Genomic DNA, 16,028 nt, shown 5'->3' on the forward strand with positions numbered 1-16,028 from the left:
GCAGTACAAGAGAGCAAAAACAAGAAACAGTTTCCTTGCCTGCTCCCTGCGAGGGCCTTCTTGGGTCCGAATGTGGAGCAACGGTGGGCGGTGGGTTTGTGGGCTGGGCGGGAGGCGTAGCTTTGGGGCCTGTCCACCCCCTTGCTGGCTGTGTACAGGATCGTGTGCAGTACCCTGCTTCTGCTCCCAGAACACCAGAAATGGCAGTTTGTTTGTGGCATCTCTGTCTCCTGTTGCTCATGATCATCCCCACTTGCTGATGCCCGCAGTTAAGCACTTACAGTTGCAGTCCCAGCCTTTCTGGCACCAGGGACCAGTTTCACAGAAGACAGTTTTTCCATGGACTGGGACAGGGTTCTGGTTTCAGGATGATTCAAGTGCATTACATTTATTGTGTGTGTTTATCTCTATTATTATTGTTATATTGTGATACATAATGAAATAATTATACAACTCAGCGTAATGCAGAATGAGACCATCAGACATTAGATTTTCCTAGGAGCACACAGCCTAGATCCCTCACACACTGTTCACAGTACACTCCGCGCCCCTGTGAGCGTCTGATGCCACCGCTGGTCCGACAGGAGGTGGGGCTCAGGTGGCGTGAGCAGTGGGGAGCAGCTGCAAACACATGAGAAGCTTCGCTCGCCTGCCTATTGCTCACCTACTGCCGTGCGGCCCCGTTCCTAGCAGGCCAGGGACTGGCACTAGCGTGTGGCCCGGGGGTTGGGGACCCCTGACCTGTAGTCTCTTTGTTCCCTATCGCTCAAGGAGACGTTTGTCCAGGTGCAGGCGCGCTGGTGCGCGCCCAATCCCAGCCTGGCTCAGATGTGCCATCTAGAAAGCAGTGTTGAATTTTCTGATTCATGAACAAGGGGTGTCTTTTCATTTATTTAAAAGTTCAATTTCTTTTAGCAGTGTTTTGTAATTTTCAGGGTAGTATATAGATCTTGCTTTACCTTTCATTTTTGAAAGACATTTTTATGGGATAAAGAATTGTAAGTTAATAGTTTTTTTTCTTTCAATAGTTAAAAATGTTATGCGACTGTCCTCTAACTCGCTTTCTCATAAGAAATCTGCCTTCACCCTTATCTTCGTTTCTGTCTAGACAAAGTGTCCTGCTCCCCCTTCCCTAGCTTCTTTTAAGGTTTTCTCTATATCACTGGTTTTAAACAATTTGATTATGGGACTTGCTGTAGTTTTCTTGCACTTGGGGTTTATTGATCTTTTTGATTCTGCAACGTAGCTTGAGAGAATTGACATTGAGTTTTATTGCCGTTAAGCATGGTGTGTGTCTCTTTTCTGTAGGTCTTCTCGGATTTCTTTCGTCAGTATTTTATAGTTTTTAGTACACAGATCCTGTACACGATATATTGATTTCTAAGTATTTAATTTCGGGGACTAGTTATTATAAACGGTAATTACTTTTTTAAAACGTTTACTTTTACCTGTCCATTGTTAGTGTATGGAAATATAACTGATTTTTGTGTTTTGATCTTGTATCCTGCAACCTTGCTTAGCTCACATATCCCTGCCAGGAGATGTTTTATTTTGTAGATTCCTGTGGGTTTTCTGCACAAATGTTTGTTATCTGTAAACAGTGATGGTACAGTTTTTCCTTTCTAATTTATATGTCTTTTATTTCTTTTTCCTGCTGTACTGCATGAGCTAAGACTTCCATTATGATGTTGAATAAGGAGGAGACCAGAGAGTGAGATGTTTTGGGTTTTGGCCTTAATTGTCATTAAAGGAGGTGTTCACTTACTGATTTTAATTTTAAGCCTTTTCTTTCTGCTTAATTATAAAATATAAAACATGACCGATCTTTCTTGAACAAATGCGTGATTCATGCTTGATCTTGTAACTTCATTTTATTGTGTATTCACAGGCTCTGGTTTCCTCTGTTAAAGGCATTGTGATGTTACTGAGGAGCCATCCAGAGGAAGGCAGCAGTCCTCTGACCGCCCCAGCCTCCGACAGTGTTCCAGAGGACACGCCCAGTGATCAGTGTATCTACATAAAAACTGAGCACTCCCCTATCTGGGGCCAAGAGCAAGAGGCACATCATCAATTTGCCAAGTAAGAAATCTTCTCTAATCACCTTAAATCCGATTCACCCGCTTCATCCTAATTAAGAGTTTCCCAAGCTCCAGTTTCGGTTATTTAAAGTTTCAGAATTTTTGTAGAGCACATGAAATGGATCTAAACGACAGAAACCGCTACAAACACTGGCCCTCTCCCCCACAAAGAGCTCTGAAATGGAGGGACCATCCACAGGCGCCTGCTCCAGGATTCGAGCCAACACTGCAATGAGAAGTCAGCAAGAAGAGCGGCACGTTAAGGAGCAGAAACCCACCGTCGCTGCTGGGGCCCTGGCTGAGCTCCTCAAGAGACTCGCTCACCCACTCACGGCACTGGAAAGCGGTCTCTGCCTTCAAGCAGTAGATGGCCCTCAAGGCTGCCAACCTATCACTAATTTCAAAGTTTCACATTGTGAAAATAGACAAGAGACGTCTCACTTGTATCTGCCTTCTCAGAGTCTCAGAATCCCAGAACAGGCAGGGATGCCCTGCTGCCCCTTCTCAGCCCCGAAAAGTCCCCTCGTGGACTGGAGTCTGTGCCCCTCCTCATCGTCTCTTTCCCATATTGCCAGCCTGACTCACTTCTGGTTTCAGTGGGGACACCCCCTGCCTGGGCACCTCGCTGTCTGAGCCCAGGTCAGCTGGGCGCCCTGAGAGAGCTCCCTGAAGCCACTTCCCTGGAGAGGCACCCGAGGAGGCTCCGGGTAGGAAGGTGGGAACCTGGTCCTGGCCGGTCCTGGCCGGCCCTGCCTGAGTCGGGCTCACCGGGCTCTGGGTGAGCTTTAGGCAGCTGTTGTGTGGGCTCCGCCTGCCGATAGTGGCGCTCTAGGCCCGGAGCGCCTGAGGCGCTGGTCCAGCCTGTATTCCTCGCACCGCGCCCCCACAGGCATTTCCTCTACAGGGGCCACTGCTACACAGGGCACCCGTCAGCAAAAAGTGCTGGGCAGTCTGAGGAACGGGACTTCTCACTCACAAGCCCTGGCACGCCCAGGGCCGCACAGAGGGGTTTAGGGAAAGAAAGAGAAAGGGCATGCATAGACCTGGGGTGTCTAGGGTTTCCAGGAGTCACTCTTTATTGGCTAATTTAAAGCATCAGAGCAGGAATTAGGGCACAGGAAGGTTGAGAAGCTGTGTCACTCACGAAGTCAGTTATCTGCTTACCCAGGGCTTTCTGGAAAGACCTGGCGGCTCAGCTGGCAAAGACTCTGCCTGCAGCACAGGAGACCTGGGTCCCATCCCTGGATCAGGAAGATCCCCTGGAGAAGGGAATGGCGAACACTCCAGTATTCTTGCCTGGACAGTCTCATGGACAGAGGAGCCTGGCGGGCTACAGTCCATGGGGTCACACAGAGTCAGACACGGCTGAGCGACTGGCGCTCACCCACCCACTCCGGAAGGAGCTTCGCCTGGCTCCTTCTCTGTGTGTTTCGCCCTGCAGCTGAGTAGCACAGCTGGTAACATGTCTATTCAGGATGGACATCTTTTGAAATGGACGCCTCAGCAATAAACGCTTAATGTCAGGCATGTACACCACAGTGAGAATCAGACATTTGACAACACAGCACTCTGCTCCCAAGAACCCATAACCTTTTTATGTAGCTTTTTTTGAAAGAACAATCGGGCAGTCTGTTTCTATGGCAGACCTCTGTGAGAGCAGGGCCCTAATGTTTGGACTTCCTTTTCTGAATTCTGGATTTTATATCCTCTTCCACATTCCCGGACACAGCTGAGTGACTTCACTTTCACGCATTGGAGAAGGAAATGGCAACCCACTCCAGTGTTCTTGCCTTGAGAATCCCAGGGACAGGGTAGCTTTGTGGGTCGCACAGAGTCTGACAGGACTGAAGCGACTTAGCAGCAGCAGCCACATTCTCCACTTGAACATCTGACAGTCACTTAAGCTCCGATCCTCCCTCTGCTTTTTGTTTTGCAGATGTGGCCAAACTGACTTAGAAAGCACACTGTGTTTTAGCCACCTTGTCGCAGAAGATACTCTCTTTTTGTTGTGTGTCCTGTCTTAAGCTAGAAATCGCAGCTAGGTTGTGCCTTTTAGTGGGAGAGATTATACTTGTTAGCTGGCCTCATTGAGAACTTCCGAGTTTCCAGCTACAAGAGCACCAAAGTGGGAGGGAACTCCAGGAGCCCCAGCCGGTTCTCCCTCACATGCCCTCCAGGCCCAGCAGCCCAGGCCTGACGCTCTGCTGTCAGCAGTGGCCCTCTTCAAGGGAAGCCCAAGTGAAAGCACACGAGAAAATGCAAAAAGCCTAAAAACGCCTGCTTGCAGAGTGAGCAGAGCTAACTGGGCTCCAGCTTTGCTCCTTCCTCAGCCTCATCCAGAGACCCTCGCTGATGTAGTAACAAGCAGTTACCATCAGTTCAGCTCAGTTCAGTCGCTCAGTCGTGTCCGACTCTTTGCGACCCCATGAGTCGCAGCACGCCAGGCCTCCCTATCCATCACCAACTCCCGGAGTTTACCCAAACTCACGTCCATCGAGTCGGTGATGCCATCCAGCCATCTCATCCTCTGTCGTCCCCTTCTCCTCCTGCCCCCAATCCCTCCCAGCATCAGGGTCTTTTCCAATGAGTCAACTCTTCGCACGAGGTGGCCCAAGTATTGGAGTTTCAGCTTCAGCATCAGTCCTTCCAATGAACACCCAGGACTGATCTCCTTTAGGATGGACTGGTTGGATCTCTTTGCAGTCCAAGGGACTCTCAAGAGTCTTCTCCAACACCACCTTGGGCCCTGGCAGCAGCAAGATCGGGTCTCAGACCTCAGCGTGGGCACGTCTCAGTTGTGGAAAGCTGGGGAAATTGTCTCGCCCTTCCAGGCCTCAGTTTCCTTACCTGTAAAATGGGCGTGTGCTCTGTCGTGCTCCGTCGTGTCCGACTCTGTGACGCCATGGGCTGTAGCCCTCCCCGCCTCTCTGTTCATGGACTTTTCCAGGCAAGAATACCAGAGCAGAGAGCCATTCCTACAGCATAAGGGGTCTAGTGCCCGCCTAGCTGGGTATGACGCAGCCTCAGTACAGCAGCCCCTGTGAGTGCTTAGTGAGGCATGTGCACGTGGTAAGGACTTGATAAACGTCAGCTGTCATGAGTCCCATAATCAAGGAGCTCATGACTGAGTGGGGGCAAGGTAAGTTACAGTGTCACGAACGTGGTCCTGGCTGTAGCAGATGTGTGGCCAGGAGGACTGAAGCAGGGGGCCTGGAGTGTGAGAGGGCGTGGCGTAGTCTGGTGATGGAGGAAGGAGATTCCAGAGCGGGCAGAGCGCAGGCTGGTGGCGGGGGGCGGTGCTGGGAGCACAGGCTGGGACTGGCAGGGAGGAGTCCAGGGTGCGCCAGCTCTGCTTAGGGGTTGGGGGGTTAGTCTGCAGGCGGTTGTGCCTCATCCAGGAACTGGCTCTGAAGAGCCCTGTGAACTTGACTTCTTTGTGTCTCGGCTTCATCATCCGTAAAATACAGATAATAAGTAACACCTACCTCTGTCAACCAAAAAATAACACAAGAGGGTGCAAATAAGTTTATTTGGGGTCTTAAGAATTGCAATTCAAGGGACAAAGATTCAGGTAACCCCAAAAGAGTGTTCTGGGGAAGAGAGTCAGGGGTTTATGAAAACAAAAAGCCATAAGGTTGTTAAAAGTTGCCTGGCGAGGACACTCCTGGTAGCCCAGTGGTTAGGAGTCTGCCTGCCTGTGCAGGGACACCGGTTCGATCCGTGGTCCGGGAAGATCCCACATGCCTCGCAGCAGCTAAGCCCGTGTGCCCCAGCTGCTGAACCCTAGCTCTGGGGCCCACACGCCACAGCTGCTGAGGCCCACGCACCCAGTCTGTGCTCTGCAACAAGAGGGGCCACCACAGTGAGAAGCCAGTGTCTCACGGTGAAGCCCCGGCAAAACCGAAAATAAAGAAAATTTCTTTAAAGTTGGCTGGCAACAACTGTGACGGCCTGTGATACAACCCAGAAAACATTTGTCCTCAAGGAATCATGAATTGTTTCAGAGTAGAGGTCCGAAAGGTAGACAGGGGGTCTCGGGTTCCAGCAGACATTCTGGATATTGTCACCAGGTCGAAAGGTCAGATTCCATCCAGGCTGCGTCACCCCTGAGTCCCACTTCCTCAGGGGCCTCCAGGCTCCGTTCTGGGGACTGAGCAAGACCAACCCATTTTGATTTTCCTTGCACACCTCAGGATTTGAGCTCATCTGTGGCAAGCTTGCAGAAGAAGGCTGCCCGTAACACTGCGCAGGTGACAGCTGCTGGTGGAGCAGCTTTGGTATTTTTCCAAGATGGGAAGTTTAAACCAGTCTGTCTACCAGTGAGCATCTTTTCATTTTCCAGGAATGTGCTGCTTGAAGTACTGAAATGTAAACGCCCTGTTATTTGCTTTAACGCAAAGGATTTTGTGAGGACAGCGCTGCAGCTGATCGGTGACAATGGCAGTTGGAAGTGTGGTACGTCTTAGATTTATCATCTCCCACAGATGTAACTGTCCCACAGCGACTCCTCCTGGGGATGGGAGCGCGGTGAGGACTGCCGCGTTGCACAACTCAGAGGCTGGGGGGAGTCACCGCTGCTCGGCATTACCCATGCAGCCAGCCACACGCCCTGAGCGCCAAGAGGCACTTTCCCTCTGTTTTACATTATTAGAGTTTTTTCAAGTATATATTACTTGTGTGTTTAAAACAGGGAAGAAGTAACCTGCAGCTTGGTAGATGGATTTATTGTCACCACAAACAGCTGCAAACTCTCTAAGAATTAATCTAAAGCCAGAGTGATCAACATCAAAACAGTATAAAGCACACTTTTATCTTTTATTTAACATTAGAAATAAGAATTTTAGAAACCTTTTTTTTTTCTTTACTAGATGGACAGATATGTAATAAAGCAAATATAGAAAGAATGTTCATTGTAGAGTCTGGGTAGCGGATACATGAGTATTCACCGGGCAGCTCTTTTCAAACTGTCTGAATGTTTGAAAATATTTATAGTAAGATGGCACTAGTGGTAAAGAACCCATCTGCCAACGCAGGAGACGTAAGAGACGCAGGTTTGATCCCTGGATTGGGAAGATCCCCTGGAGGAGGGAATGGGAACCCACTCCAGTATCCTTGCCTAGGAAATCCCATGGACAGAGGAGCCTGGTGGGCTACAATCATCCATGGGGTCACAAAGAGTCAGAAGCAACTTAGGATGCATGCAAGGCATTGCAAAAAAAAGTTTTTGTTGTACAAAATTCCCAACACAATATAAAGTACCTGTGATACAGCAAGTGATATTTGGTGTTTATCTCTGGTTCGTGGCTCTCAGCTCCCAAAACCCAAGCCATATCCAGGGTGCTGAGTGTCCTCCATGTGCTAATGAGCACTGGGGGCTGGAGGCAGCACAGCTTCAGGGCGGGTGGTCAGCAGAAAGAGGCTCCACTGAGGACTGGAGCTTTCAGTCCCACCCGCCACCTCCAGGAAGGGGAGATGGGCTGGAGAGCAGTGACTTAGCCACACCGAGGTGATGACGCCTCCATAAAATGCCCTCCTGGTGGGATTCCAGGTGGCAGCCCAGGCGCTGGGGCGGGGAGGCGGCACAGCTGGAGAGGGTGTGGAGGTTCTGTACCCCCGCCCCGTGCCCTGCCCTGTGCACTCTTCCGCCTGGCTGTTCCTGGGTCGCAGGCTTTATAATAAAGAGATGTGAGTCGACAGGGTGCTTGCAGCAAAGGCTGGGCCCTGAGGAGGGCGCGTGGGAGCCTCCCCTGGCTTACAGCCCTGTGGCGGGAGGCGCAGCAGGCCCGGGGCTGGGGGCGGGTGCCTGCGGTGGGGCCCTCCGTGGAGCTGAGGCTTGAGCTGCAGGGTCTGCACTCGCTGCTGGGAGTTGTGGGCGCATGGCTGCGTCTGCAGAGAATGGCAGGCGTGTGCGGGACACAGCAGCACCGCTTTGCCCAGTCTGAATGGTTTCCAGCTCTGTCCAGTCTTCTTTCCCCACTAGTTCCAAACCTCTGTCCCCTGGGTTATTTGGTAGCACAGCCCAAGCATCACATTCAGTTCAGTTCAGTTCAGTCACTCAGTCGTGTCCGACTCTTTACGACCCCACAAAGCACAACACGCCAGGCCTCCCTGTCCATCACCATCTCCCGGAGTTCACTCAGACTCACGTCCATCGAGTCCGTGATGCCATCCAGCCATCTCATCCTCTGTCATCCCCTTCTCCTCCTGCCCCCAATCCCTCCCAGCATCAGAGTCTTTTCCAATGAGTCAACTCTTCGCATGAGGTGGCCAAAGTACTGGAGTTTCAGCTTTAGCATCATTCCTTGCAAAGAAATCCCAGGGCTGATCTCCTTCAGAATGGACTGGTTGGATCTCCTTGCAGTCCAAGGGACTCTCAAGAGTCTTCTCCAACACCACAGTTCAAAAGCATCAATTCTTCGGCCCCCAGCCTTCTTCACAGTCCAACTCTCACATCCATACATGACCGCTGGAAAAACCATAGCCTCGACTAGACGGACCTTAGTCTTTGCTTTTGAATATGCTATCTGGGTTGGTCATAACTTTCCTTCCAAGGAGTAAGCGTCTTTTAATTTCATGGCTGCAATCACCATCTTCAGGGATTTTGGATCCCCCAAAAATAAAGTCTGACACTGTTTCTACTGTTTCACCATCTATTTCCCGTGAAGTGATGGACCAGATGCCATGATCTTCGTTTTCTGAATGTTGAGCTTTAAGCCAACTTTTTCACTCTCCTCTTTCTTCAAGAGGCTTTTTAGTTCCTCTTCTTTCTGCCATAAGGGTGGTGTCATCTGCATATCTGAGGTTATTGATATTTCTCCCGGCAATCTTGATTCCAGCTTGTGTTTCTTCCAGTCCAGCATTTCTCATGATGTACTCTGCATAGAAGTTAAATAAGCAGGGTGACAATATACAGCCTTGACGTACTCCTTTTCCTATTTGGAACCACTCTGTTGTTCCATGTCCAGTTCTAACTGTTGCTTCCTGACCTGCATACAGATTTCTCAAGAGGCAGGTCAGGTGGTCTGGTATTGCCATCTCTTGAAGAATTTTCTGCAGTTTATTGTGGTCCACACAGTCAAAGGCTTTGGCATAGTCAATAAAGCAGAAATAGATGTTTTTCTGGAACTCTCTTGCTTTTTCCATGATCCAGCAGATGTTGGCAATTTGATCTCTGGTTCCTCTGCCTTTTCTAAAACCAGCTTGAACATCAGGGAGTTCATGGTTCACATATTGCTGAAGCCTGGCTTGGAGAATTTTGAGTATTACTTTACTAGCATGTGAGATGAGTGCAATTGTGCAGTAGTTTGAGCATCCTTTGGCATTGCCTTTCTTTGGGATTGGAATGAAAACTGACCTTTTCCAGTCCTGTGGCCACTGCTGAGTTTTCCAAATTTGCTGGCATATTGAGTGCAGCACTTTCACAGCATGATCTTTCAGGATTAGAAAGAGCTTAACTGGAATTCCATCACCTCCACTAGCTTTGTTCGTAGTGATGCTTTCTAAGGCCCCCTTGACTTCACATTCCAGGATGTCTGGCTCTAGATGAGTGATCACACCATCGTGATTATCCGGGTTGTGAAGATCTTTTTTGTATAGTTCTTCTGTGTATTCTTGCCACCTCTTCTTACTATCGTCTGCTTCTGTTAGGTCCATACCATTTCTGTCCTTTATCGAGCCCATCTTTGCATGAAATGTTCCCTTGGTATCTCTAATTTCCTTGAAGAGATCTCTAGTCTTTCCCATTCTGTTGTTTTCCTCTATTTCTTTGCATTGATCGCTGAAGAAGGCTTTCTTATCTCTTCTTGCTATTCTTTGGAACTCTGCATTCAGATGCTTATATCTTTCCTTTTCTCCTTTGCTTTTCGCCTCTCTTCTTTTCACAGCTATTTGTAACGCCTTCTCAGACAGCCATTTTGCTTTTTTGCATTTCTTTTCCATGGGGATGGTCTTGATCCCTGTCTCCTGTACAATGTCACGAACCTCATTCCATAGTTCATCAGGCACTCTATCTGTCAGATCTAGGCCTTTAAATCTATTTCTCACTTCCACTGTATAATCATAAGGGATTTGATGTAGGTCATACCTGAATGGTCTAGCAGTTTTCCCTACTTTCCTCAATTTGAGTCTGAATTTGATAATAAGGAGTTCATGATCTGAGCCACAGTCAGCTCCTGGTCTTGTGTTTGTTGACTGTATAGAGCTTCTCCATCTTTGGCTGCAGAGAATATAATCAGTCTGATTTCAGTGTGGACCATCTGGTGATGTCCATGTGTAGAGTCTTCTCTTGTGCTGTTGGAAGAGGGTGTTTGCTATGACCAGTGCATTTTCTTGGCAAAACTCTATTAGTCTTTGCCCTGCTTCATTCTGCATTCCAAGGCCAAATTTGCCTGTTACTCCAGGTGTTTCTTGACTTCCTACTTTTGCATTCCAGTCCCCTATAATGAAAAGGACATCTTTTTTGGGTGTTAGTTCTAAAAGGTCTTGTAGGTCTTCATAGGACCGTTCAACTTCAGCCTCTTCAGCGTTACTGGTTGGGGCATAGACTTGGATTACTGTGATATTGAATGGTTTGCCTTGGAGATGAACAGAGATCATTCTGTCATTTTTGAGATTGCATCCAAGTACTGCATTTCGGACTCTTTTGTTGACCATGATGGCTACTCCATTTCTTCTAAGGGATTCCTGCCCGCAGTAGTAGATGTAATGGTCCTCTGAGTTAAATTCACCCATTCCAGTCCATTTTAGTTTGCTGATTCCTAGAATGTCGACGTTCACCCTTGCCATCTCTTGTTTGACCACTTCCAATTTGCCTTGATTCATGGACCTCACATTCCAGGTTCCTATGCAATATTGCTCTTTACAGCATCGGACCTTGCTTCTATCACCAGTCACATCCACAGCTGGGTATTGTTTTTGCTTTGGCTCCATCCCTTCATCCTTTCTGGAGTTATTTCTCCACTGATCTCCAGTAGCGTGTTGGGCACCTATCAACCTGGGGAGTTCCTCTTTCGGTATCCTATCATTTTGCCTTTTCCTACTGTTCATGGGGTTCTCAAGGCAAGAATACTGAAGTGGTTTGCCGTTCCCTTCTCCAGTGGACCACATTCTGTCAGCATTGCGTTACCTATCTGTAATATTTCAGTCAGATGAGTAAAAGATGAGGATTTCATTTTCCAGATGATGCTGGCATCTGGCCCTAAAACAGCTGTGATCTTTTCGTACCATTAGCTACGCAGCCAGCATTTGTGCTTGCCCAGTGGTCTCCAAGTAGCTTTGCGTGCTGTGTTTCTGCAGTTTGGTTGAATTGGGATCCGCACAGGCCTCAGGGCGGCCCCGCACCCGGGCTGGTGTGATGCGTCTCTCCACGGCTCGGGGCGGCCCCGCACCCGGGCTGGTGACGCGCCTCTCCACGGCTCGGGGCGGCCCCGCACCCGGGCTGGTGACGCGCCTCTCCACGGCTCGGGATGGCCCCGCACCCTGGCTGGGTGTGATGCGTCTCTCCACGGCTCGGGATGGCCCCGCACCCTGGCTGGGTGTGGTGCGTCTCTCCAGTTTTCTTGCGTCTTCTCTCCCTCTGTGTCTTTTCTTGCCGTCATTTTGTCGTTGTTGGCAGACCAGGGTTTCCCCGTGGGATTTCTTTTTCTTGTCTTTTAACATGTTCTCTCTCGTCTGTTTCTTCTGTACTGAGACCCAGGGGCCTGTTCCGCTTCAGGCTAGAGTTTGGGAGTGCAAGCCTGCTTCATAGTCTCGATCCTAGCTCTGAGCGGTATCGTGTCCTTCTGTCAGGAAACACATGGGACCTGGTTGTAATGCTTGGTTGTTCACCTTTTTTGTGGTATTTGAATTGTTTCTGTGGTTTCATAGGTTGAATCTTCTCTATCTTTCATACTGGTCACATTAGAATCCATTTTCAATCTCTTCATTTTTCAGTTTTAAAGAATTTCCTTTTTTTATCTTGTTTTTAAGCAGACTTAAGGCATTATCTATTGCCCTTATTTACTTTTGTATATTGCCAGTTTCTTGTTGACTATGAGGAATAGCCCTCATAGTCAACAAAAGAGTCTGAAATGCAGTACCTGGGTACAATCTCAAAAATGACAGAATGATCTTGATTCGTTTCCAAGGCAAACCATTTAATATCACAGTAATCCAAGTCTGTGCCCCAGCCACTAATGCCGAAGACGCTGAAATTGAACAGGTCTATGATGACCTACGAGACCTTCTACAACTAACACCCCCGAAACATGTCCTTTTCATCATAGGGGACTGGAATGCAAAAGTAGGAAGTCAGGAGACACCTGGAGTAACAGGCAGGTCTTGCCTCGGAGGACAGAGTGAAGGAGGACTAGCAGTGTTGCCAAGAGAGCACACTGGTCCCGGCAAAGCCCTCCTCCAGCAACACAAGAGACAGCCCTACACACGGACACCGCCAGACGGCCAGCACCGAAGTCAGATCGACCGCATGCTGTGCAGTCAAGGACGCAGAAGCTCTATAGGCAGCAAAAACAAGACTGGGAGCTGACATGGCTCCGGTCGTGAGCTCCTTACTGCCAGATTCAGGCTTATGTTGGAGAAAGTAGGGAATACCGCGAGCCCACTCAGGTGTGATCCAAATCAAATCCCTCAGGATTGTACAGTGGGGGCGACAGATAGATTCAAGGGACTAGATCTGACAGAGCGTCTGAAGAACCATGGATGGAGGTTTGTGACATTGTACAGGAGGCAGTGAACAAAACCATCCCCAAGAAAAAGAAACGCAACAAGGCTAAATGGTTGTCTGAGGAGGCCTTACAAACAGCTGAGAAAAGAAGAGGAAGGCAAAGGAGGACAGGAAAGATATATCCATCTGAATGCAGAGTTCCAAAGAACAGCAAGGAGAGATAAGAAAGCCTTCCTCAGCGATCAGTGCAAAGAAATAGAGGAAAACAATAGAATGGGAAAGACTAGAGATCTCTTCAAGAAAATTAGAGATACCAAGGGAACATTTCATGCAAAGATGGGCTCGATAAAGGACAGAAATGGTATGGACCTAACAGAAGCCAAAGATATTAAGAAGAGGTGGCAAGAATACACAGAAGAACTATTGAAAAAACATCTTCATGACCCAGATAACCACGCTGGTGTGATCACTCATCTAGAACCAAACATCCTGGAATGTGAAGTCAAGTGGGCCTTAGAAAGCATCAGAACAAACAAAGCTAGTGGAGGTGATGGAATTCCAGTTGAGCTATTGCAAATCCTAAAAGATGATGCTGTGAAAGTGCTGCACTCAATATGCCAGCAAATCTCTAAAATTCAGCAGTGGCCACAAGACTGGAAAAGATCAGTTTTCATTTCAATCCCAAAGAAGGGCAATGCCAAAGAATGTTCAGACTACTGCACAATTGCATTCATCTCACACACTAGCAAAGTAATGGTCAAAATTCTCCAAGCAAGGTTTCAACAGTACGTGAACCCAGAACTTCCAGATGTTTGAAGTGAATTTAGAAAAGGCAGGGGAACCAGAGATCAAATTGCCAACATCTGTTGGATCATAGAAAAAGCAAGAGAGTTCCAGAAAAACATCTACTTATGCTCTATTGACTATGCCAAAGCCTTTGACTGTGTGGATCACAACAAACTGTGGACATTCTGAAAGAGATGGGAATACCAGACCACCTTCCTTACCGGCCTCCTGAGGAGCCTGTGTGCAGGTCAAGAAGCAACAGAACTGGGCATGGAATAGCAGACTGGTTCCAGATTGGGAAAGGAGTACATCAAGGCTGTATATTGTCACCCTGCTTGTTTAACCTGTATGCAGGGTACATCATCTGAAATGCTGGACTGGATGAAGCTCAAGTTGGAGTCAAGAGTTCTGGAAGAAATATCAATAACCTCAGATATGCAGATGACACCACCCTTATGGCAGAAAGCAAAGAGGAACTAAAGAGCCTCTTGATGAAGTTGAAAGAGGAGAGTGAAAATTCTGGCTTAAAACTCAACATTTAAAAAACGAAGATCGTGGCATCCAGTCCCATCACTTCATGGGAAATAGATGGGGAAACAGTGAGAGACTATTTTGGGGAGGCTCCAAAATTGGTGCAGATGGTGAGTGCAGCTATGAAATTAAAAGACGCTTGCTCCTTGGAAGAAAAGCTATGACCAACCTGGACAGCACATTAAAAACCAGAGACATACATTACTTTTCTGACAAAGGTCCATCTCGTCAAAGCTCTGGTTTTTCCAGTAGTCATGTGTGGATGTGAGAGTTAGACCATAAAGAAAGCTGAGCGCCAAAGAACTGATGCTTTTGAACTGTGGTGTTGGAGAAGACTCTTGAGAGTCCCTTGGACAGTAAAATCAAACCAGTCAATCCTGAAGGAAATCAGTCCTGAATATTCATTGGAAGGACTGATGCTGAAGCTGAAGCTCCAGTCCTTTGGCCACCTGATGTGAAGAACGGACTCCTTGAAAAAGACCCTGATGCTGGGAAAGATTGAAGGCGGGAGGAGAAGGAAACGACAGAGGATGAGATGGTTGGATGGCATCACCAACTCAATGGACATGAGTTTGAGCAAGTTCCAGGAATTGGTGATGGACAGGGAAGCCTGGCATGCTGCAGTCCATGGGGTCGCAAAGAGTCAGACACAGCTGAGGGACTGAACTGAACTGATTGCCAGTTTAGTTTTTATTTCAGAAATGGTTTTTTGGTTTTACTTTGCTTTCCTGAATTCTTTTGTCTATTCATCAAGTTTTTCTTTTACTAAGTCACCTAATCTCTTACATATTTCTAACTGAGCTCTTCATTCTCATGCTAAGTCACTTCAGTCATGTCTGACTCTCTGGACTGTAGCCCTCCAGGCTCCTCTGTCCATAGGGTTCTCCAGGCAAGAATATTGAAGTGGAATGCCATGCCCACCTCCAGGGGATCTTCTCGACCAAGGGATCAAACCTGTGTCTAGCAGGCGGGTTCTTTACCACCATAACTTCTATCATTTTCTTAATTTTTCTTAGCTCAGTCACAGTCTGCTTTGTTGGAACTTCCTTTCCAATACGTGACGTTCTCCCTGGTGTGGGCCCTGTCCTGGTAGCCTCAGTTTATTAGTTATAAGAGTTTGTAGGGAACAGTCCCCAGACCATTCCAGTGCTGTCAGACCTTTCCCAGGGGTTTTCAAAAGTATTTGTTGATAAGAACCCTTAATTTTGGAATACTAGAGCTTTGAAAGGCAAACAGAATGAAATCGTGTGGCTGGGTCAGTGTTGGCAGACACGGTTATACAAAGTCCTGACAGCTGATGGGTGGCAGGCAATAGGAGTGCTGGCTGATTTCCTGTCCCCCAGAGTTCTGAATCTGTCAACACAAGTGACTCCCAGCTATCAGAAAAATAGCGATGATGCTGGCTACTTGGGTAAATATAAACCTCTTAGACTGCTGTGATTTAAATATGCCAGAAAACATAATACTTAGTGTGATGTGATTTAAGACTACAGTTTTATTTAAAGACCAGCTCTTTGTCTTTGTGAAGCACACTTCAAAATGTTGTAGTAACTTCAGAGAGCGATCCCTCAGGATTGCTGGACTTGTCTCTTGATTTATCAGTGCCCCCATCCTTTTATTACTCCCACTCCAGGTCCAAAGTACTCTGGTACTAAAATATATTAGGAAACATCACTTTTTTTTCTTTTAAGAAGCACCTTCAGGACTTCTCTGGTGGTCTACTGGTTAAGACTCCAAGCTTCCAACACAGGGGCGTGGGTTTGATAAAGTGGTCAGGGAACTAAGACCCCACATGCAGCACAGCGCGGCCAAAAAAACAAAATGAAAATTTTAAAAGTGCATTCATGTGTGTCCCACGGCTACTTCCAGTAATCTTTCCTCCCAGTTTTCAGACCAGAAGACTACCAGGTGAGGGTGATGTGGCCTCTCAGGCTCGAAGCGGCCTTGCACCGAATTTCTTTGCGCACGTCACG

At 47.9% G+C, this 16,028-nt stretch overlaps 1 protein-coding gene across 1 annotated transcript in view; it reads left to right on the top strand.

Moving 5' to 3' along the window:
* POLN (DNA polymerase nu) overlaps window positions 1-16,028 on the top strand; it is a 141,651-nt gene that overhangs the window by 30,677 nt on the left and 94,946 nt on the right. Inside the window, exons 4-5 of the mRNA XM_052641794.1 lie at window positions 1,889-2,079; window positions 6,421-6,533. Of these exons, the coding sequence (XP_052497754.1) occupies window positions 1,889-2,079; window positions 6,421-6,533 (304 nt within the window). The remainder of the gene's footprint in view (window positions 1-1,888; window positions 2,080-6,420; window positions 6,534-16,028) is intronic.

Source organism: Budorcas taxicolor, chromosome 6, assembly GCF_023091745.1.
Source record: "Budorcas taxicolor isolate Tak-1 chromosome 6, Takin1.1, whole genome shotgun sequence".
NCBI lineage: Eukaryota > Metazoa > Chordata > Mammalia > Artiodactyla > Bovidae > Budorcas > Budorcas taxicolor.